Source organism: Pelodiscus sinensis, chromosome 31 (assembly GCF_049634645.1).
Source record: "Pelodiscus sinensis isolate JC-2024 chromosome 31, ASM4963464v1, whole genome shotgun sequence".
Classification (NCBI taxonomy): domain Eukaryota; kingdom Metazoa; phylum Chordata; order Testudines; family Trionychidae; genus Pelodiscus; species Pelodiscus sinensis.
Genome location: NC_134741.1, coordinates 3,852,051 through 3,874,439, shown reverse-complemented (window position 1 = coordinate 3,874,439; position 22,389 = coordinate 3,852,051). Strand labels below are relative to the sequence as shown.

The 22,389-nt window shown below is 48.3% G+C and overlaps 2 protein-coding genes and 1 non-coding gene across 8 annotated transcripts in view; 1 reads left to right on the top strand and 2 right to left on the bottom strand.

Moving 5' to 3' along the window:
- The window catches only part of LOC142821626 (zinc finger protein RFP-like), a 394,289-nt gene that overhangs the window by 276,973 nt on the left and 94,927 nt on the right, over positions 1-22,389 (top strand). The window lies entirely within an intron of this gene.
- TRNAS-UGA (transfer RNA serine (anticodon UGA)) lies at positions 2,475-2,556 on the bottom strand. The gene has a single exon. It is a non-coding gene; the product is annotated as a tRNA-Ser (tRNA).
- Positions 10,112-22,389, bottom strand: part of LOC142821616 (uncharacterized) — a 14,230-nt gene continuing 1,952 nt past the window's right edge. For 2 of the 5 annotated variants that reach the window (XM_075913155.1, XM_075913158.1), the window contains exons 3-8: positions 20,476-20,498; positions 19,659-19,774; positions 19,030-19,089; positions 16,330-16,530; positions 14,982-15,095; positions 10,112-14,695 (exon numbers count right to left, since the gene is read on the bottom strand). In XM_075913155.1, the coding sequence (XP_075769270.1) occupies positions 13,839-14,695; positions 14,982-15,095; positions 16,330-16,530; positions 19,030-19,089; positions 19,659-19,774; positions 20,476-20,498 (1,371 nt within the window). In that variant the 3' untranslated portion in view covers positions 10,112-13,838. The remainder of the gene's footprint in view (positions 14,696-14,981; positions 15,096-16,329; positions 16,531-19,029; positions 19,090-19,658; positions 19,775-20,475; positions 20,499-22,389) is intronic. The other 3 variants (XM_075913157.1, XM_075913159.1, XM_075913156.1) reach the window with 2 other exon arrangements.

Genomic DNA, 22,389 nt, shown 5'->3' with positions numbered 1-22,389 from the left:
CAACAAAACAGATAGATGGTATCATGAGCTTTCGTGGGAACAACCCACTACTTCAGCTGACCGGAGTTTTAAGTTTAGGCTGTACAGACCTATTTATTTTGGCTCTGCACAGCCTAAACTCAAAACTCCAGTCATCTGAAGAAGTGGACTGTTTCCATGAAAGCTCGTGATACCACATATATATTTTGTTAATCTATAAAGTGCTACCAGACTGTTAGTCTGTACAGGATAAACTGAAAAAAAAAATCTCTGCTACCCCCTAATGCTGGTATAATTTACGCAGCTGCACTCCATTCCATTAGTGTACTTATCTGTGCTTGGATAATATTTAGTGCTTTCACCAATGGGCCCATAACCATGGCATATTCTGCCAATAAAACCAGCTCTGCTAGATTCAGCCTTTTGACCAACCAATAAGTAATGTTAATAAAAATACAGAATGATCAGCAGGGGGAGTTTTTTAGCAAAAAGAATAGCATAAAGCGAAGAACTGCTTCTTGCATACTAATTTGGAGTCCTGGGAACACATTTCTCATGGACCTTTGTTGTTCATTCCGAATGCACCGAATTCTCTCCACAGCCACGAACACAGAGTTCCATCCTTTCTGGCATGGCCGAATGAACTGTGGCTTGCATTCTGCTTCCACCATTTTTGCTCCAATTGCTGAGTGTTCAATTTTAATTTATAGTGCTTAGCATCTGGCAAAAGTGGGCCTGGCCATCTTTTTTTAGGTGTCATTTGTTTCTTCTTGTACCACATCTATAAATGAAACTAGATTCTGCAAGTGGCAGGCTCAATGTTGGTGTTTTGGTACAATTTTTTCATGGTTGTTATCGCTGTCAGGGACATCTTCAGTTTTCTGAAATTCAGCTTATCAACATGAAACCCTGTTGTTGAAAACACAGTTAAAAGATACCTCCTCCTCCCCCCCCAAAAAAAACCCCAAGCCACATTAATATGTCCCGCAATTGATATATCATGCTGGGAATAATACACTGAGGGGACCCTGGGAGAAGCTGTGTCTCCACCCCCGAGCCACACATCCTCTGGTCCATCCCTCTCTCCTGCCCCCTGCACTCCAGGCCCCCCATCCAGCCCCCAGCTGCTCTCCACACCTGAGGATTCCCCTGCTCTTGGCCCCATGACTGCACCATGCCAAGCAGCAGGGCTGGCAGTGGGGCAGCCGTTCCAGCCAGGCACTGGAGGAACTGAGTGAGAGGGGGGGCAGAAGGGAAGGGGCTTGGATTAAAGTTAGGGAGCCTAGTCAGTGGCTCGCTTAGTATGAGAGAGGCATTGAAATTGATACCCACGTTCTCCAATGGTGTGGGGTCCCTATTTTTTTCACAAGCAGAGCCATCCAGAGGGCGAAGAGCCTCTAGTGGCCCCTCTCTCTTTCTACTCACTCACCTCAAAAGCCAGCCATGGCTTAGTTCCAAATCTGTAAACCTCACTGCATGAGGGATAATGCCTCTTCCGAAATAGCTATTTTGCAATAGCCATAGTGTGGATGCTCCACTGCTGCTATTTCAAAATATCTCCTGCCCAAGGCCATTCAAAGTCATTATTCCCCAGTGCCTCCTGGGGATCTAAGTCGAGGTAGAGCATCCACTAGTGGCTTCTTGTGCAACAACTCTTTTGCAGAATAGTTCTTGTGCAAAAGGTCTTGCACAAGAGAGCATCCACACTGCCATGTGCTTTTGTGCAAGAGAGGTGCTTTTCCGCAAGGGCATTCATAGCAGTGTGGACGCCCTCTTGCACAAGAAAGCACTGATAGCCATTTCAGATAGGGGTTTCTTGCACAAGAAATTAATGTTGCCTGCCGACACTGCCCTCTTGTGGAAGAGCTCTTGCACAAAAGGATTTTTCCTCGTGGGGAGAGGAATAACTCTTACGGAAGAAGACCTGTTTTCTGATGCTGTACTGTAAATTTACTTGTGCAAGAACATGCGTGCAGTATAGATGCTCTGTAAGTTTTTGTGCAAAAAGCCTGCAGTGTAGACGTAACCCCCGAGATGGATTGCAGCAGAAATCTCCACCTGAGTGAAGACATGGACTAATGCTGCAATTAATTAGACGTCAACACTAAGGGTGTGTCTAGACTACTGAGTTTTGTCGACAAAAGTGGACTTTTCTCAACAAAACTATACCAGGGTCTACACTACCGCTGAGTTCTGTCGACATAACGTCGACAGAACTCAGCAGTTTTGTCAATGCTGGTAAACCTCATTTTACAAGGCATAGCACCTTCTGTCGACAGAGTTCTGTCGACAGAAGGTGTTATTGCCTGTAGGGTTGCGTCTAGACTACAGGGTTTTGTCGACAAAGCAGCTTGCTTTGTCAACAGAACTGAATGTGTCTAGACGCTCTATGTCGACAAAACCCTGTAGTCTAGACATACCCTAACAGTCCCACTGCTGGTAACTCAGAGAGGCCCTTGTTGCCCTAGGAAGGGGTATGGCCAAAACATAGGCCTCACTGTGAGCAGGATTTGAACCTGCACAGGGAAACCCTATTGGATTTCAAGTCCAATGCCTTAACTGCTCGGCCACCACAGCTGCATGTATTAGGGAGGACCAGGGAAGCTGGTAAATAATTCCAGTGCACAGTCCGAACATCACCTGCCATAGAATTCACACAGCAAACCATTTCAACAGCTGTGCAGAGGAGTTCTGGCTGTTCTCGTCTTAGGCTGCCTTGGAGGTGAGTTCTGCTTCAAGGTCTTCTCTCCTCTTCCTTTCCTTTCTCTTCTCTTCTCCCCTTTTCCTTCTTGCTGGTCTCCTTCTTGGACCTCAGTTTATATAGAGAAACTCAATACTGCTTAGTTCTTCCTTAACCAATTCTTTTAGTATAATTTCACTAACCGAACATAACATACTGTAACAGAATTACTTAACCAATCAAACCCCACCACCTTAGTTGATTTACACCTAGCAAAATCAATTATACAGCAGACAGTAAAAGATCCAAACCAGACAGCGATCACACAGACAAACAACAGGAAAGTGAGGACAAGAATCATAGAATGTCGATTTCACAGCCACAACTATTGGTAATCAGTCTTTTGCCAGACAAAATGCTGTTAAGTTTTCTCTACTCACCATGAGATCTGTTTCCTGCCTGGTGACAGTGGGTGCCACTAGGATAAGACCCCCCCCCCCCTCCAGCCTTGTGTAACACTATTTAAATGTCATATAGCTAGAATATGAGCATGTGACTCCAGGCTTTACAACTAATTGCTGCTGCTCTTTTATCTGGCTGCAGAAGAAGGCTTCAGTTTAGACCTACTGAATACCTACAGGCCTTCCAATAGGGTTACAGAAAAACCACATTGCTACATAGGACCTTTCCAGGCCAAAGATAGCAGGACCCACAAGCACTCACAAATGGAGGTAAATACAATTGCAAAGGGACTCACACCCTTAATCTTTTGATCCAAAGTCAGACACCTTATCCTTTAGGCCACACACTCTTGTGTCGGCTACGATTGGACACCCTGAAATGTGTAAGTAGGGAGTAGTTTCCCTAGTCCATCAGGTTTTATTATTTTCCCTGTTTGGGGGTTTAGAAATCACGTCTGAGCTGGTGAATTATTCTTATTGCAGCCCAGGGATTTTTCCTGAGTGTATGTTACTTCATGGCTCTCTACCACCTAGGCTATCTCCATACTGCATCTCTCTTCTGCAAAAGTTCATACAAATGAAGTACTGATTAGCATATTGCCATGCTCATTTGCATAATTAGTTGGGGTCTGTTTTTGCACAAGAGGCTTTTGCGCAAAGAGGGTCTGTGTAGACTGGCATTCTTCCTGCTTCCCCTGGCTCCAGCCTGGCCTTGGATCTCTTTGCTCTCAGCCCCATGGGGCTGGGGAAATGCAGGGGGCCATTTCAGAGTCTGGTTGGAGGTGGCGACCTGTCCATGCCGTGATGGGGGAGGGGAGAGTGTCACACGGCTTCTACTAGAGCTCGTATTTAAGTAAAAACAAAAAATAAACAAGCAGCTGGGATAGGGCAGCTGGAGGGAACCAGGAGAGCAGAGGCAGCCTGAGAGCTGAGAGTCCCAGGTGCCCACCAAAAACATCAGCTGTTTGTCCCATGCTGCAAGGGGCAGCACTCAGGGCTCTGAACTTTGCAACCTGAGTTCAACTGTCAGTGGGATTTTCCTAGGCTGGTTGTTGAAAAACCCTCCTGCTTTAGATTTCTTGTTCTCAGGCTGGTGAGAAGAGATTTTTGTGCTTTCTGCTGGGTGTCTGGTGCCCACTGGCGTTCGGTCTCTCATCCGGCTGGCTCAGATGAGCTGGGGCCATGAAACCTACCAGCCTAGCTAGAGATGCAGGGGGCTGAGTTTGTGTTTCTTGCTCCTTCCCCTGATGCCCTCAGATCTGGTCCCAGCACCTGCCAGGCTCTGCCTATTGCCCCCTGGCCTCTGCTAACCCATCCATTGGGTGTGGAGCTACTGGCTTGGGATCTGTCTGGGAGAGCGAGCAGCACAAGTGAGAGGCTGGCCCAAAATTCACTCAAACTGTTTGGTTTTTTGTGGATCTGCTCCTCCTGCACCCCAAGAGAAATTGAAACACAAGAGAAGCAGCCAACTATTTTACTTTTTCTGTAACATGAATGGATCTAGCTCAGGGGTCCTTCTGCATGGGAAGCACCCCTGTGCTCCTGGGTTCTTCTGCCCCTCGCCTGCGATGCCATCCACCTGGGGGAGCAATTGCCCTGACACTTGTAGATGGGCCAACATGGACAAACCAGTGACACTCAGGCACCTTCGATAGCTCAGCTGGTAGAGCGGCAGACTGTAGTGTGTGCTTAGCAAGTTATCCTTAGGTTGCACTGCAATTGACAAAAAGATTGTGGGTACGAGCTACCAATCACATTTCTTGGGCTGCACAGGCCTTGAGACCCCTCCCAGACTGATGGGGAATGGCTGCACTTTGGAATTGAAAGGTGTTGTCTGGGACCATAAATTAGAACAGTTTTGGACACACTTTTTTTTTTTTTTCCAGAAGATGATTTTCTGACATTTGGCCCATCTACACGGGCCCAAATGTGGGGAAAATCTTCTCTTTGGGAAGAGCCTTATTCCTAATAAAATGAGGAATACAGGCCTTCCGAAAGGACACGCCCACTGTTTTGGAAACTGATCTCAAAAAGTTGACCCATTCAATGGACACGGCAGAGTTTTTCACAGATACAAAAGATATCCTGGAAAAGCTTGATATTTGGAATATAGCCAAGAAGGGTATCTGTATTGGAGGTATTGCCAGACAGGGCACCGTGGCTTAGCTGGCTAAAGCACTTACCTTGTAAGCAGGAGATCCTGGGTTTAAATCCTAGTGATACCTTGCTGTAGCTTTTGCTCATATTTTCCTGCATCCTTCTGGGACACAGAAGAGGCCTCCCCTGGCCACCCATGAAACTGATGGTTCAGGAAAAGGCTGACTGGGGAGGCGCATTGGGAAGAAGGAAACCACAAGCCTGGAGAGGGTGCAGAGGCTGCTGTGCCTGGCACTGGCAAGGCAGGGCTCTGACTGCAATTGCTGGGACAGGAGAGCCAGCACCACACGCCCTTGTGATACCCTGGGGCTGTCAGCGCCCAGAGAACCTGCCAGGGATGTGAATGTAGACACATGAAATTGAAAATGAAAGAGGGATTTAAATATGCTGCACTTCACTTGCATATTCACACACCAGTGCTATTTGAAAATACTTTATTTTGAAAATATGGTATTAAATATGAAATAAGCGTATCAACAGCGTTTTGTATTTCAAAATAAAGTATTTTGAAATACAAAATGCTGTTGAGATACGCTTATTTCGGGAGAAAACCCTTCTTCAGAAATAACCCTTAAACCGCATTTTATAAGGAGTAAGGGTACTTTTGAAAGAAGGGTTTTCTTTTGAAATAACTGCGTCTAGACAGCGCCTGTTCTTTCTAAATAGCGCATTTTGAAATAGCGGCCAGACGTGATAATGCAAATCCCCATTTAATTTGCAATTTCACTCAGCTGAATTTGCATTTGTCTCTCAAAAGAGGAATGACGAGTAGACAAACCCTCACATAGGGGAGATGCAGAGATCAGAATTTCCCGCCTCCCTCAGCTTGTTTGGCTCCTTTGCCCCATTTCCTGCCTCCATGCCTGAGCTGACCAAATGGCTGAAAGGGACAACAGCTGCTGATTGGTTGGGGCGGGGCGGGGGGAAGATGGGCAACAAGACCCTGGAAGCAAGAAGGACCAAGGTCCAACTCTTTCTGGGCCACTTGGCCTTAGATCCTGGCCACCCAGCATTCACTCTGATGAGGCCATAATCTGTGAAGGGGGAATTTAGACTGAATCTCCTCTGAGCTGGAATCCCAGCTCCCACAAGGCTCACTGGAAGGGGACAGCCCAGTAGGGACTGAAAACCACTGCTCTGGGTGACGTTAGAATTCACAGCCTCAGCATGTCTCCTGTGCACACTGCCTTATAAGTACTGTGTGCTGATCCATTGCGCAACTGGAGCAGATGTTTGAGAATTTTCTCCAAAGTCCTTACATTGAGAAAGTGAAGAAGCACAAAGTAGAACTGAGTGAGAGAGGCAAGAAGATCAGTATTCAAGGATTTATACAAACCAACATTTCCCCAGTAGGGCCCACTGAGATTTGAACTCAGCTTATAGAATTCAAACTCCTGAACCCTGCCCCTTACTCTATGGGAACAACACACTGTGCTGTGCTTGAGGTTCTCAGCTGGTAGCTGGTACTCTACTGTCCTTGCTTTTTCCATTCAGCTGCTTCACCTCTCCAGACCATGCTCCATTTGTATGCAGCCTCACGGGAATGAGCTGGCTCCCTCTCTGCAGAAGAAGGAGAAAAATTGCCCTGTCCCTCCTGCTTAGTTTATAGGCCCCAGATAAGATCACATGAGATTATCCAAACACATCCCCATAGCCACTGTTCTATATCTAGGGCCAGCAGTGGGTGGGCATTAATCAAGGAGGCAACAACTCACAGGAAGAAGTCAGGGACAGGGCTAATCAGATGGTCTTGACTTGGCCAAGCTGTGGCCATAACCAGCAAGGTAAGGATCAAACACAGGAATAATACCAGCTCAGCAGATATGTTCCTGCCCTATGTTGTCACATGCTAAAGCCTGGGATTGAATCAGGGACCTTTAGATCTTCAGTATAATACTCTGCCAACTGAGCTACTTTGGCTGCTGGATACAGACCTCTCTGGCCTGTGATTCTCTATCTGGGATGTTTGGCAGCCGTGCTGCACAAAATAGACATCATCATGCCCTGCCCAGGAAGGCAAGACTGGCCTTTCTACAGCGTCCCTCCCCCACATCCAAGGTTCCCTCTAAGCCAGGCCTGGGCAATATAGGCCAGTGGACTGGATCCAGCCCATGAAGCCACCGAAGAAGCCTCAGGCAGATTCCCTGCTTCCCCTGCCCCCCACACACAGCTGAGAGAAGGAGCTGCAGGGCCCTCTGTTTTTCACAGCTGAAGCCCTGGCACATCCCAACAAGCTCTTATTCACCAAGGAATACAATCTGTGCTGCCCATGCAGGGAAGGAGCTGCCTGAGAATTGTGCTTGGCAGGTCTCCCAGCCAGAGCCTGCCTCTGGCACCCCAGCACCTCCACCTTCCTTCCCTCAACCCACTGGCACACCCTGTGATAGAGAAGGGCAAAGACCAGGCAGGTTTCATGACAAGGCTGGTTTACCTGACTGGGAATCGAACCCAGGCCACAGCAGTGACCGTGCTGAATCCCAGCCACTAGATCACCAGGGAGACAAGCACCTGCACTGCTTGCTCAGCTACACTAGCTCTTCTCAGGCCACTTTCTGTCCCCTTCAGGACATGGGTCCATTCTCAGAGAAGGCGCGTGATGACGGCGTATTTTGCAGCTCCAGGTTCTACCAGAAGGTGCCTCCCAGCTCTTTCCCCCGACCGCACTCTCAGGGCCGGAGACGTGGACCTGCCCCTGTGCATCGTTGGGGATGCCACCTGCCCTTTGCTCCCTGGGCTGATGAAGCCCTACACAGGACAGCCCTAAAGCAAGGAACGTTTCTCAGGCAGGCTCAGCAGGGCCCGTATTGATGTGGAGGAGCCTTCGGGCCCTTTAAAGAGAGATTCCACTGTCTGCTCCCCTGGCTGGATCTTGGTGAGTTGAACGTCCCCCAAGTGTCCTCTAGAATAGTTGTGAGAACAAGGCAGAGACATTCCTGCTCCCTGCACAGCTGGCCCGGTCACGCAAACCCTGCTGCTTCAGCCCCTTGCCAGTCTCATTCCTACTCTTCCCTGCCGCCCCATCTTTTAAGTGGCATACCGGGCAATGTTCTCATGATGATCTGACAACCCTTCAATGATGGGAATGCCCAGCCTCTTGTTCTTAGTCACCCAGCCTACCTCTTTCTAGTACAAACTCCCTGTCCCAAAGGCAGAGCTACAAGCAGCTCAAACTCTGTTGTATTTAAGAGCAGCCTCTGGAGTCAGATCCTGCAGCTTTAAGCAGAGCTCCAGTAGGAAATCCAGGGAGTTCAAACTCTCCCACTGCCTTGCCAGTCACAGTGGCCTCTGCAACCACTCCAGGCTTGTGGTTTCCTTCTTCCCAACATTCCTCCCCAATCAGCCTTTTCCTGAACCAGCAGTTCTATGGGTGGCCAGGAGAGATCTCTTCTGTGTTTCAGAAGGACTTAGCAAAATATGAACAAAGACTACAACAAGGTACCACTGAGAGTTGCATCCTAGATATCTTGTTCACAAGGCAGGTGCTTTAACCAGCTAAGCCATGGTGCCTTCCCTGGACAGGGCTGTTCTGGTTTATGGTCCAGGACACCACCTTGGACTCAAAAAATGAGGAGTAACATTAATTCGAACCAAGGGCTTTGGTTTGAACTACCGTGTCCAGGCACACACTTACTGGTTCAAATCAGCTGTGATTTGGACTAGCGAGCCAGGCGAGATCTTGCTAATGAAGCAGGGGATATTTATCTCCACTTCATTAGCAATTTTGGTCACCTACATTTGCATCTCTAGTCCGAACTAGGGAGCAAATGTAGATGTACCCAAACAGGACTCCGAACTGAGCCCATTAAATAACAGAATATTTAATTTCCATCATAAAGTGTAACAACAATTTCATTTCATGTAGCAATATGAATCATCATAGCTTGTTTGCTAACTCAAGAAGCTGGACAATTTTGTTTTATGGCTCAAAGGAACAGTCCCTGTAAGATACCAAATAGGTATGGAATGTGTTGCAGAGTTAATGTTCTTTTTATTTGATTTCATACTAAACATATGAAGTCATGTACCTTGTTAACTATCCCTTGTTTCAGAATTTTTTCTTCTATCAAATTATAAAACTATATTTAGCTAAGCTCTTTGTGAGTAACTGGTGGGTACCACAGTAGCCCACATCTGCACAAGCGCAAACAACCTCACTAGTGGTGCACATTATGAAACTCACTCTGCCCATTGGTAGCCACTGGAACACCCTGAGAAAAGCAGCAGGAATGGGGCCAAGTGCAAGTCAGGCTAAGGGGGGCAGGCAAAACTCATTTTGCCTTGCAGGGCCACAGAGAGCAGCATCTCTCTTGTATACTGCCACAGAAAAATGTGCCTGAGAGAAGCATCAGCCTTAGAAAGCTGCAGACACTTGCCAAAGTAGTTCAGTTGAGAGAGTGTTAGACTGAAGTTTTAAAAGGTCCTGGTTCAATCCCTGGCTTTGGCAGAAGCCTTTATCGAGATGGCTTAGTCTAGTTTGGCATCTCTGTGTCAGCCGACGGTCAGGGCAGCGTGTGTGTGTGTGTTTCCGAGAAAAGGTTTAACGTCCGTGTCTTTACTGCTAGGACCAGGGTCCCGTCGCAGAGGGTAGCCAGCAGGCCAACAGATGCCCCTTATTTATAGGAAGAGCTTATTACACCTCAGATTTTAGCTGCTAGAACACAGGATTCCTTCGCAGAGGGCAGCCTGGGAAAGACTGAGAGGTGCCTCAACGGACCTGTCACCTGAGAGTGACACAGATCCAAATGCCCAAGCTCTTCCTATACCTGTCCCTTATGACCGGCTGAAGTTCTTTTAAATTGTGCTTGGTTCTGTTACAGCAACTGAAGGAGTCAGGTTAAAATCTTAAACAGTTACTGGTTTATTAAAAAGACTTATAAAAGCATATGGTTCAATGGCTATTGCTCTCTTTAACTGTTAGCAAATACAGATTTTAAAAATGGTTACAAAGAAAATAAAGATAGAAAATAGAATTAATGGTACCAAGTGACAGCTTAATTTTTAAAGAGCTCTAAGTTTATGTGTACACTTAAGGCAAAGGACCACATCCAGGTACAATTTTTACCCCCTTCTGTGCCTCTCGACTCCAGCGTGTCAGGCCAGGGCTGGTCTCTCAATCACCTTGGAAGATCAAACATCTAACCCGACCAGCAGATAGATGGTAGATTGACACTCTCCAAGTAAATGTGCTGCTGGACCCATCTTTATACCCCTGGGGGTCCGTATCCTCTTTCTTATCTAAGAGGCCAAATTCTACTGGTCCGTTTTGTGGCACCAGTTCTTACAAGCAAGTTTCAAGTTAATTTACACTTGCAAGAGAGATTGTGAGTACCAGACATTTTTTACTGGGCGAGAGATTACTCCCCCTGCGGACGGCTGTGTGTTCGTATCAATATGGGTTAAGTCAAGGGCACTCCTTGGCAGCCTCTTGGTCAGCAATTGGCATATCTCTGTTTACAGCCATTCACGGTCACACAGCCTGGGCCTTTTGCTCTGTGTGCCCTGTATGCTCCAGGCAAGCAAAAATGGATGTTACAAGGGGGGTTCCTGTCTGGCTACACTCTGGTAAGCAAACATCTGGGCTATGTCTACACTTTTGGGTTCTTGTGCAAGAAGTTTTGCACAAGAACACGTCCACACTGCCATGTGTGAGCTGTGCTTTTGTGCAAGTGCATCCATGGCGGTGTGGATGCTCTCTTGTGCAAGAACTTTCCAATGGCCATTTTAGCCATAGGGCTTTCTTGCACAAGAAACCCCTGCCGAGCATCCACCCTGCCCTCTTGTGCAAGAGCCCCTGTGCAAGAGGGCTTACACCTGTTAAAAAAAGAGCATAGCTCTTGCACTATAAGCCCTCTCTTACCATGCCGCACTGTAAATCTTTTTGCGCAAGAGCAAGCGGGCAGCGTGGACGCTCTGCGGATTCTTGCACAAGAACCCGCCAGTGTAGACATAGCTCTGCAGTTGAGTTTAAAAACTGTATCAAGAGGCCGGGAATGACATTATAAAGACAATATTTCAGGGTTAGAAACTGGAGAGGGGATTTTATGCCACCTCAGAGATTGTTGACACAAAACACGGCTCTTGGCTTCAGCTGCTCCCAGCTATCGTGGAAGAAACACACGCTACCTTTAGGGTTCAAGACAGACAAAACCACCTTAATAATCCAGCTTTGGGGGGGGGGGGGTTGTCACAGATGGCAGGGAGTCACCCCTTACCAATACAAGCCCCTTCCTCACACTCAAATGCCTGAGATATTTATACCTTCTTACAAAGTCACAGTGGAAATTTAAAGAGAAAAGAGGAAGGAAGGCACTTTATCCTTAAATGGTAATCTCTGCTTGACCTGATAACAAATTTCAAGCAGTGCAATTTTTGTTTGTTTGTTTAACAGCATTGTGGTTTCTTGCTCAACTTGCTTAGGAAGCTCGCTTCTGACGCAGGATGCACTGCGTATGGTTCAGTCTTTGTCCAGGCTAGTGAGGCCTACCTCCACAGTATGTATTGGAAATAAATATTTTACTTAATTTAAAATAAAGTTTGATCAACTAACATGAGAAGGTTAAAAGGTTTAATCTCTTTAATAATTTAAATGCAACTGCCCAGATGCAGCCCTAGAAAAATGGCTTGAGTAATTGTGTCATTAACAGTGAGTTTCCATTAGCAACAGTAATCTACAGAAGGTTTGCAGAGGGCAGGGCTGTGATTAGCTGGGCAGGGCCGGGCCTGAGCACAGCTGAGGGAATCCACTCAGGGCAAATTGCTCAAAACCAGGACTGCTGACAGCCCTTGACTGGAGACCTTTCCAAAATAGGCCACAAACCAGTCACACTGAGCACTTCAGCTGCCAATCCAGCCTGCAGGAAGCCTCATGAGCAAAACCCCTCCAATATCCCAGCTCTTCCTATGCCACAATCAGCCCTGGGCTTACACACAGGTGAGGGGTTATAGAGCCCAATCTCTCCAACCCAGAACAGATCCACCCAGTTCCAAAGAACCAGCCATGAATCCCTGGTCAATTTATACTTCAGATCTTACCCACAAGATCACAGTGGACCAATCCTTTAGAATCTAAAGGATTATTAATAAAAGAAAGAAAAGGTTGAGAGTAGGGCTGTTAAGGAGAATACATTATATACATCAATCAGCAAGTTCTTGATGCAGTATCTTAGTGGAGATGTTACAAACTACTAGCATAAGTATTTGGCGTACATCCTATGTCAGGATGGGTCAGCAATCCTTCCCATGTCTCTGTCCTTAGCAAGGCTGCATCTAGGATAAGTAGCAAGACGGAAGACAAGATGGAGCCCCCCTCATAGCATTTGATATTCATTTCTGGTGTCTCCCAAGCTAGAGCTAGTCACATGGTCAAGTGACCTGTTTCATATGCCAGCAGCCATTGTGCCCTGGCTGCTTTGCAGCTTTCCACACACATTCCTCAGCTGTGTATTGGCCACCCTGAGACCCATTGTCCTTGGAGCCATACGCATTAGCATAGTAACTCATTGGACATTCCTTCCTCATGACAGGCAGTCCATACACAACATCAGCAGAGCCCATAGTCATAACTCTGATACAAACTCCAAACAAGTACATGAATACCACACATAGAATCAGCACAATATCAGCTTTCATTTGACACCTCGCATGGCCCACTTTGTACCAAATTTGGGGCAAACAGTTTCCCGTGAGCACAGCAATGATCTTAAGGTGAGTTTGCTCACCTTAAAATTCAATAACGTGACAGGGGCCTCAAGAAAGGGTTGGGTTCTTGAAGAAGGATCTGTGATGCAGAAATAGGCAGGAGTCTGTCCTGGGGGAAGGTGCAGTGTGTGGCCAAGAGAGAGGATGCAAGAAAAAAGGAGGGTGTCAGTGCAAGCTGGGGGTGCTGGCTGCTGGGGGGGAAGGGAATTGAGGAGATTGGGAGGGAGTGTCTGGGAAGGACAGCAAATATTACCTGGCTTTGGGCCCCCTTGAAGCAACATCTCCAGTCACACTGTCCTTGTCACACTGGAGGGAGGCTCTACTGCTGCAGCAGCAGCCACACAGACTAGGACCAGCCCCGGACACCAGAGGCACCACTACTGCACCCATTCACTCCATGGCTGGAGGTGTTGCTGTTGCAGCCATGCAGCCCAGGACCAGCCCCAGAGGCAGCCCTGACATGGCCATGTGGCCCTAGAGGCCAGCAGTGCAGTGGCAGCAGTGCCTCTAGTGCTGGCCTCAGGTTCTGTGGCAAAGACTCAACCTAGTGCTGCCTCCTCTCTAGTGGCTACAAAGCACGAAGAGGGGTGGGGCTAAGCTCCTTCCCCCTCAGCACATGCTCATTTGGAGGTGGGGCCTGGCACTGCCTTGTGGACAGGATCAAAGTTTTAGGAAGGCTGAATTCTGCCAACTGAGAACATTTTGCTCACCACTACTATAGGGTTTCTCACCTATGTGGGTTCAACTATATACAAGGCTTGAACTATCACTATAGCATATCCCAAAGTCAGAGCAGTTAAATGATTTCACTCCTGTGAGAGTTCTCATTGATAACTAGATGTGACCTCTGACTGCAACATTTCCTACAGTGAGAGCAGTTGAATAGCTTCTTCCGTATGGGTTTTCCTATGTCTAACAAGGGTATTGGTCTGACTGAAGCTTTTCCCACAGTCAGAACAGCTGAAGGGTTTCTCTCCCGTGTGAACTCTCCTATGGATAACAAGCTGTGACCGGTCACTGAATCTTTTCCCATAATCAGAGCAGCTGAAAGGTTTCTCCCCTGTGTGGGCTCTCCTATGGATAACAAGGGTTGAAATGTCACTGAAGCTTTTCCCACAGTCAGAGCAGCTGAAAAGTTTCTCTCCTGTGTGGGCTCTCCTATGGGTAACAAGGTATGACCGCTGACTGAAGCTTTTCCCACAGTCAGAGCAGCTGAAGGGTTTCTCTCCTGTGTGGGCTCTCCTATGCTTGGCAAGGGTTGACCTGTGACTGAACCTTTTCCCACAGTCAGAGCAGCTGAAGAGTTTCTCTCCTGTGTGGACTCTCCTATGGATAACAAGGTGTGACTTGTGACTGAAGCTTTTCCCACAGTCAGAGTAGCTGTAGGGTTTCTCTCCTGTTTGGGCTCTTTCATGTTTAATAGGAGTTACACAGTCACTGCAAGCACAAGGTGAATGTTGATGGGGGATTTCCTTTTGAACAGTTTCTGTGATTGTTTTCAACCTTCTGCTCCTCTGACTGGATTTATCCTGTCCTGCTTCTGGATGGTTTCCCTGCTGCCTTTGTAGACTATGCTGACTCTCACGAGTCTCTCCTTGCTCAGGACTCTGAGAAACATGCCCTTCATATCTTTCCACTAACACCCAACATGGAGCCATTCGCTCAGGTCCTTCCTGCTGAAGATTCCTCTCACTGTTCTCATTCAGCATCCCATCACCTGCTGGGATAGACAGAGAAACCACACAGGAGTCATTCCCTGTGCTGAGCTGAAATAAAAATTCTGAATTGTGAATAGAAAATGGGGACAAAGCCAAAGAATGGCTGGAAAGATACAATAATCATGAGCTGAGTTCACTCTGCTCCCCCATTACTCTTTTCCCATCCGGCACTCTGAGCTTGGAGTTGAAGACAGGCTGAAGGGCCAGTCAGACTTGATGAAAACACACAACCAACATCTGCTATGAGAACACAGCCATTGGTTTGAGTCAATTTAGCTGATTTCTCACCTGTGTGGGTGTCACTGATGATCTCCCCTTCCTCACAGCCTTGGAGATCCAGGATCTGCAGCTCTTCCCTTTGCTCCACCCAGAAGAGCACATGAGCTTTGGAGACTGGAAATCCTATTCAGGGAGCAATTAACCAAGTGCTGATCTTGTTCATTAAGGTCTGTGCCATTCCTGCTTCCAAAGCCAGGATCTGAGTCTCCTACCCAGAGAGGCTCCTTCCCCACCTTCCAGAGACTGGTCTCTGGCTGCTACAAGATCCCAGGACACACTAATTCCATCCTCCCTCCGCCCCACCACCATATTGGGAATAGCCCAGTTGACTCCCATGGGAAACTGAGCGCTCTGCTGCACTCTCCAGGATACAACTCAGTCTCCCTTAGGGCCTGTTCTATACTTGGGCAGGACAGGAACACACTGCTCATAAGGGGAGAGCTCTAGGATTTTCAGGACTGATAGACACCTCTAGCCAGGACTCATATTTGAGCTGCCACATGTGAGGTCACTAGGGCTGGGAGGGAAAGGATCCAGCAGAGCTCTAGAGCCCTATGGGCTCTGTCCACAAAGCTCTTGGCTGGGGGCTGGACTTGCCCTGCTCTTGGGCTCAGGTGCTCTACTTGAGCCAGAAGGAGGCAGGGGAATTGTCTGATTAGGAAAATGAATCCTTGGCTGGCCACTTCAGGTACTGCCTATGGTCTGCACTCCTGATCCTGACTGACTGTGCCAGGGTGGGCACTGTCAGCTTCCCACAACAACTGTCAGTCCTGCAGACAGCCAGGGCAGTGCCGGCCTGTTCCTTGGCCAGCCAAGGTGGAGACAGGATGGGCTGCTTCTCTGCTCCTTGTAGATGCTCCTGCAGCTCAGCTCCCCTTCTGCAGTCTTGTTTCAGTCTTGTCAGCAACAGCAGCCCTCCTCTTGTGGCCAATTGGGCCTGCCATTTGGTGCCCCTCTGGCTTGCACAGAATCTACCAGAGGCAGGGAAGGACTCTGAGTTGGCACCTTCCTTCCAGAGACTCAGTACAATAGCACAAGGAGATCCTGCAGACGCTAAGAACAGCTGCACCCAGCCTCACAACTCTGGTCCCTGCTGTTCCTGCCTGGGCCCTTCCACTGACACTCCGGCCAAGGCACAACATGGACAAGATGGTGGGAACCACAATGAGAGCTTGGCTGTGGGAAGAGCAGAACCGCTATTATGTCACTGAACCTCCTCTCACACAGCAGCCAGGATTACTGGGACAGATACTGCTGATATTGGGGGTTCGGGCAATGAGGGACCCTGAACCAAACCCAACCCAGCTGCTCCAGAGCCCACCCAGCTTCTGTTACACAAGGGGATAGGAATCCTCACCGAGCCAGCTCACAGCCTCGTAATTCTCCTGCATCACATCCCTGTAGAGGGCTCTCTGGCCCGTGTCCAGCAGAGCCCATTCCTCCTCAGAGAAATACACAGCCACCTCCTCAAAGTTCACTGGCTCCACCATGGCTATTTCCTGTCCCTGGCTCTGCAGGCCGAGGGCTGAGCAGGAGACAGACATAGGTGTTCTGCAGCCTGTCAGGGGGAGAAGGGGAATTGGAGACATTTCAAAAAGGGTTTTAATCCTTTCCACACCTCAATTCTGCCCAGACTCTGTCCCTGGTGGAAAACATGCTGGACTCTGCAGTTTTGGGTAAACGTTGAGTCTAGCTATTCCATAAACTCCACATACGAGTTAGATCTGAAGGCCGTATTTATTTCTCTCAATACCTGGCTTGAGTTACATTACTTTGCCTGTAACAATGGGATTCAGTTCTCAACACCCAGGCTGTGTCTACATTGGCACCCTTTTCCGGAAAAGGGATGCTAATGAGACCAGTCGGAATTGCAAATGCCGCAGGGACTTAAATTTTCCCCGCGGCATGTGCATGAACATGGCTGCCGCTTTTTTCCGGCTTGGGGCTTTGCCGGAAAAAAGCTCCATTCTAGACAGGGATCTTTCAGAAAATAAAGCCTTTTCTGGAAGATCCCTTATTCCTCTTAAAATCAGGAATAAGGGATTTTCCGGAAAAGGCTTTATTTTCCGAAAGATCCCTGTCTAGACTGGTGCTTTTTTCCGGCAAAGCCCCAAGCCGGAAAAAAGCAGCAGCCATGTTCATGCAAATGCTGCAGGGAAAATTTAAGTCCCTGCGGCATTTGCAATTCCGAAGTGTCTCATTAGCATCCCTTTTCTGGAAAAGGGTGCCAATGTAGACACAGCCCCAGTGTTTCTGCTAACAAGCCAAATATTCATCTGCCTGAATGTGGACATAGGTTTAATTTAATTTCGGCTGCTGTATTTATAATCTTTAGTCTTCATACATTGATTTGCAGCCCAAACTTTGGATATATCATCTGACACAGACTTTATAAATCCTCTCCATAAGAGAGAGGAAATAAAGTTAATATGAGGTTTCAAATGCATATTATTAAACATGTGTGCCGAGAGTGTTTGCAGGATAAGGCCTTACAATTCATGGATTCATGGCATCAGAAGATATCCTTAGCCATGCAGTCTGTCCCCTCTGCAGCACAAGCCATTATACTTAGCCCAGCTACCCAGGCACAAAGCTGTTTCCCCACAGCATGTTTTCTAGAAAGTTGCCTAGTGTTGATTGGAAGACATAAAGAGATGGAGAACTTTGCTCATTTGTTTCAGCAGCTAATCCTTTTACCAATAAAATTGTTGTGCCTTCTCTCTAGCCTGAAATTCTTCGGCTGCAGCTTTCAGTTATTGACTCTCACTGAACTGTATCCACTAGACCAGGGGTGGGAAATTCATTTTGATTGGGTGAAGGGGAGGGCACTCCAAGATTTTGGAAAGTGGTTGGGAGCTGCACTCTTCCAAGACATTAAGCAGGAAATGGAGCGTATGGGATGGATATTGGGAGAAGAAGGGAGCTTTGGATAAAGGGTTGGGATGCAGGAGGGAAAGAGAGGTCTGGAAAGGAGTTTCGGTGAAGGAGGCAGGTGTGATCTGGGGCACTGGATTAGCAACTACTCATGAGATTTAAAGTAAAGTTAATATAGAGAAGCGGCTAAGTGGACAAATAAGGGGCTGAGGGTTACTTGGATGCAGGAAGAGAAGAAAGAGTTTGGGTATGTGGAGTGGGAGCCATGAGGAGTAACAGTAGTTCAAATTACAGATCCTGATTCGAACTATCTACTCCGTGCCGCATGTAGCCGCGGGCACGGAGTATGCACTAAGGGGGATTTAAAAATGGCGGCACCTGGCAAGATGCAAATGAAGCCCGGGATATTTAAATCCCAGGCTTCATTTGCAACTTCAAATGCCTACATTAGCCACCCTTGTTTGAACGAGGGTGGCAGTGTAGACATACCCTGAGGCAGGAAGGGAGCCTGCTCAACCCTCACACAGGCTGCGGAGCCATGTGGGCATGTGAATAAGTATGAGCGAAAGGGGAGGGGGCAGTGCTTCCTTTCTGGCCAGAAACCAGCCAATGAGATTGTCCTGGGGGTGGAAGCAGTGCCTGTAGCCTTTCCACTTCACCTCCGGGCTCACCTTCGCTTTGAGTGGCTTGCAGATGGGAAGTAGCAAGCATGGAACTAGCCCATGGCCACCAAGCATCAGTGGGCTGCATCCGATGTCCTGGCGCGCTAGATAGGCTGTATTTTGCCCAGGCCTGCACTAGACCGAAGAGCCCTTGCGTATCCAGCAGTTTCTCACCATAAACAAACTGATACCGTGGAAGCCAGTCAGCTCTCAGCCTATTTATTGTTTGAAACCAACCCCATATTGAAACTGACTGAGCAGTGAAATCTGAGTCTGAAGCTGGCATCTGTTGTGTGCTTTAACTTCACCTCTTTAGCATCACACCCGTAGATCAGGGTTTCTCAAAGTGTCTGCAGGTCCCCATGCAGTGTCTCTGGGGCTCCTCACTGATCAGTGGGTGAGATTTAGGGCTGTGAGCACCGTGGTCATTGGGTTTCGTTGGTAACTTCAATGACAATCCCATGAAGATGTTTTCACGGGAATTCTCTCATCATTTAAAGAATCTCCACCTGCAAACTCACCTTGTCTGAAAGCTCTCAGGGATTTTCCTCTTGCTCTCTCCAGTGCAGAGGACAGAGTGTCTGGTGGAGGAAGGGATAAGAGAGGTGAGATTCCAGGCTCTCCTATTTATAACAATGTCCCCAAGCTGAACTCTGCATTTCACTTGTATCAGAGACCAGAGACACACTCAAGTGTTTAGTATGAAAAGGTCTGAAACCTTCTGTGTCCTCTCTCGCTTGGGCACCTCCCAGCAATGGAGCCAACATCTCTGCAGCCTCATCCCTGCCCAGGAGACACAAACTGAAAGTGAGATTTACTTTTCCCTCCTCATCCCCTCCCACCTGGTTTCTCTCAGTCACTTACCACCTCTTGTTATAACCTAGACCTGTGCTGGGGCGAAGACGTTGCCATGACATTAACTTTACCTATTTTGATCCCTTGACACCAACAGGAGGCTCAGAGTTTGTAAACCCCTGGTTCTATCTGCAAGCAGTGGACTCTGTTTGCTCAGTGCCTCTAAGGAGAGCAGCATGATGGGGCCGTCATTCTCCATGTGGGAATCGAGGCAGGGGATGGTTGGCTTCAGAGGCCAGATTGAATAGTTTCTAATAGTTAAACAACTTTCCCCTACTCCATCCCTTCTAGGTACCTTTGAATTCCCTCAGAGACTCCGACAGAGCAATCGTTTTCTGGGAGAAAGCATTGACTTGTTCTTCCAGTTCAGGGGAAATCTCCTCTGGCAGCTGGAACTGCCCCGTCTCACACCTGGACAGAAACAATTCCATGTGATTCTATTTCATCTACAGATGATAAGATTTGGCTAGGAAGTCTCAGCTCTAACAGGCCTGGAGTTAGAATTCCTTGAATTCCCCCAGCCTGAGAGCAGGGGCAACACAGTCCATGGCTGTGCAACCTTCTCCTGAAAGGTCCAACTGCTGTTCTTCACCTCTTGCCCGGAGACACCAGCTGGGGACAAAAGTGGAATTGAGTTTCAATGGCCAATTCACTCTTTAGCTTCCAGGCAATGAGGGACAGGATGTTCCCAGGTGAAGGGCTGCAGGAATCTGCCCACTAGGAACCAGACTGAGACACGAGCTTCTCCCTCCCCTGCTCCTTCCACACAGGTCTCCAAACAGCCCTCAGGTAGGACAGACTCTGTGTCCCTGCTGCCCTGGTCTAAATGTACCCAGTGTCCAGCGGTGAGAGACCCATATTCCAGCCCCACAGTCCTGAGGCAGCCAGTCCCCAGGGAGGTGACAGCCATAGGAAATATCTGAAGTCAGACTGTGCCCCTGAATGGGGAATTCCAGAGTCTGCTGTGCAAGGGTGAGACCCTCAGAATTAAGTGAGTCAGAGACATTTCTATCCAACATCTGGCTGTAGGGCCCTGGGGAGATGTGGTGCCAACATCAGCTCCAAGCTCTTTCCCTGCACTGTGCAGTGTGAAAGGAGTGCGAGACACCTACCAGTTCAAGGTGTTTTTTATGTCCTAGAGAAAAGAGACAGAAAAGAATCTCAGCTGCACTGGACACACACAGGGAAGGCATTTTGCAAATATGGGGAAGAGACGCCCTGACCTGGTCCCAGGGCCATAGATTCCGTGATCTAATGGGGCTTTGCCATTTCTAATAGCTTGGGGCCTGTGACTCTGCAAAGCACAACAGTCACTTGCATGGCAGCAATGCACACGCCGAGTTACACCCAGATCGGATGGCTGGACCCCAGCGCTTGTGCCTGCATAGTGGGTCTCCCTAGCTGAGGAGCAGAAGTTATGAGGGGTGGGAGAGAGGAGCTGTGAGGGGATGGGGGCAGGGCGAGAGGGGGAGGGTTGAGGGAGACAGGTGTCCAGTTTGGGACTGGAAGCCCCTGGCCCAACAGGCTCCTGGAGATGCCAGGCAGCGCCACTGGCCCAGGCTGTCAAAAACCCAGTTGGTGGCTCCACAGGCTCCCTACCAGCCCCTGTGCAGCCTGTGGGGAAGTCCCTGAGTCGGCATATCCGGCTTTTAGCATTGGAGCAACTGGGGGGGGGGGGGGCGGGGGAAATCAGCTGGGCCAGGGCAGGGCAAGAACCACTCTTGGGCAGAACGGTGAACAGGGTTGGCCACTGACCAGGCTCCCTAACTTTAATCCAAGCCCCTTCCCTTCTGCCCCCCTCTCGCACCCAGTTCCTCCAGTGCCTGGCTGGAACGGCTGCCCCACTGCCAGCCCTGCTGCTTGGCATGGTGCAGTCATGGGGCCAAGAGCAGGGGAATCCTCAGGTGTGGAGAACAGTTGGGGCTGGATGGGGGGCCTGGAGTGCAGGGGGCAGGAGAGAGGGATGGGCCAGAAGATTTCTGGCTCGGGGGTGAAGTCACAGCTTCTCCCAGGATCCCCTCAATGTATTGTTCCCAGCATGGTATATCAATTGGGGGACATATTAATGTGGCTTGGGTTTTTTTTGGGGAGGGAGGGGGAGGAGGTGTCTTTCAACTGTGTTTTCAACAACAGGGTTTCATGTTGATAAGCTGAATTTCAGAAAACTGATGACGTCCCCGACAGTGATAACAACCGTGAATAAATTGTACCAAAACACCAACACTGAGCCTGCCACGTGCAGAATCTAGTTTCATTTATAGATGTAGTACATGAAGAATCAAATGACCCCTAACAAAAGATGGCCAGGCCCACTTTTGCCAGATGCTAAGCACTATAAATTAAAATTGAACACTCAGCAATTGGAGCAAAAATGGTGGAAGCAGAATGCAAGCCACAGTTCATTTGGTCATGCCAGAAAGGATGGAACTCTGTGTTCACGGCTGTGGAGAGAACTCGGTGCATTCAGAATGAACAAGAAAGGTCCATGAGAAATGTGTTCCCAGGACTCCAAATTAGTATGCAAGAAGTAGTTCTTCGCTTTATGCTATTCTTTTTGTTAAAGCCCTCCCCCCACCCCCCGCTGATCTTTCTGTATTTTTATTAACATTACATATTGGCTGTTCAAAAGGCTGAATCTAGCAGAGCTGGTTTTATTGGCAGAATATGCCATGGTTATGGGCCCATTGGTGAAAGCACTAAATATTATCCAAGCACAGAGAAGTACACTAATGGAATGGAGTGCAGCTGCGTAAATAATACCAGCTTCAGGGGATAGCAGAGTTTTTTTTGTCTCTTTATCCTGTGCAGACCAACAGTCTGGTAGCATTTTATAGATTAACAAAACATATATGTGGTATCACGAGCTTTCATGGGAACAGCCCACTACTTCAGATGACTGGAGTTTTGAGTTTAGGCTGTGCAGAGCCAAAATAAATAGGTCTGTACAGCCTAAACTCAAAACTCTGGTAATCTGAAGTAGTGGGCTGTGCCCACGAAGGCTCATGATACCATCTATCTGTTTTGTC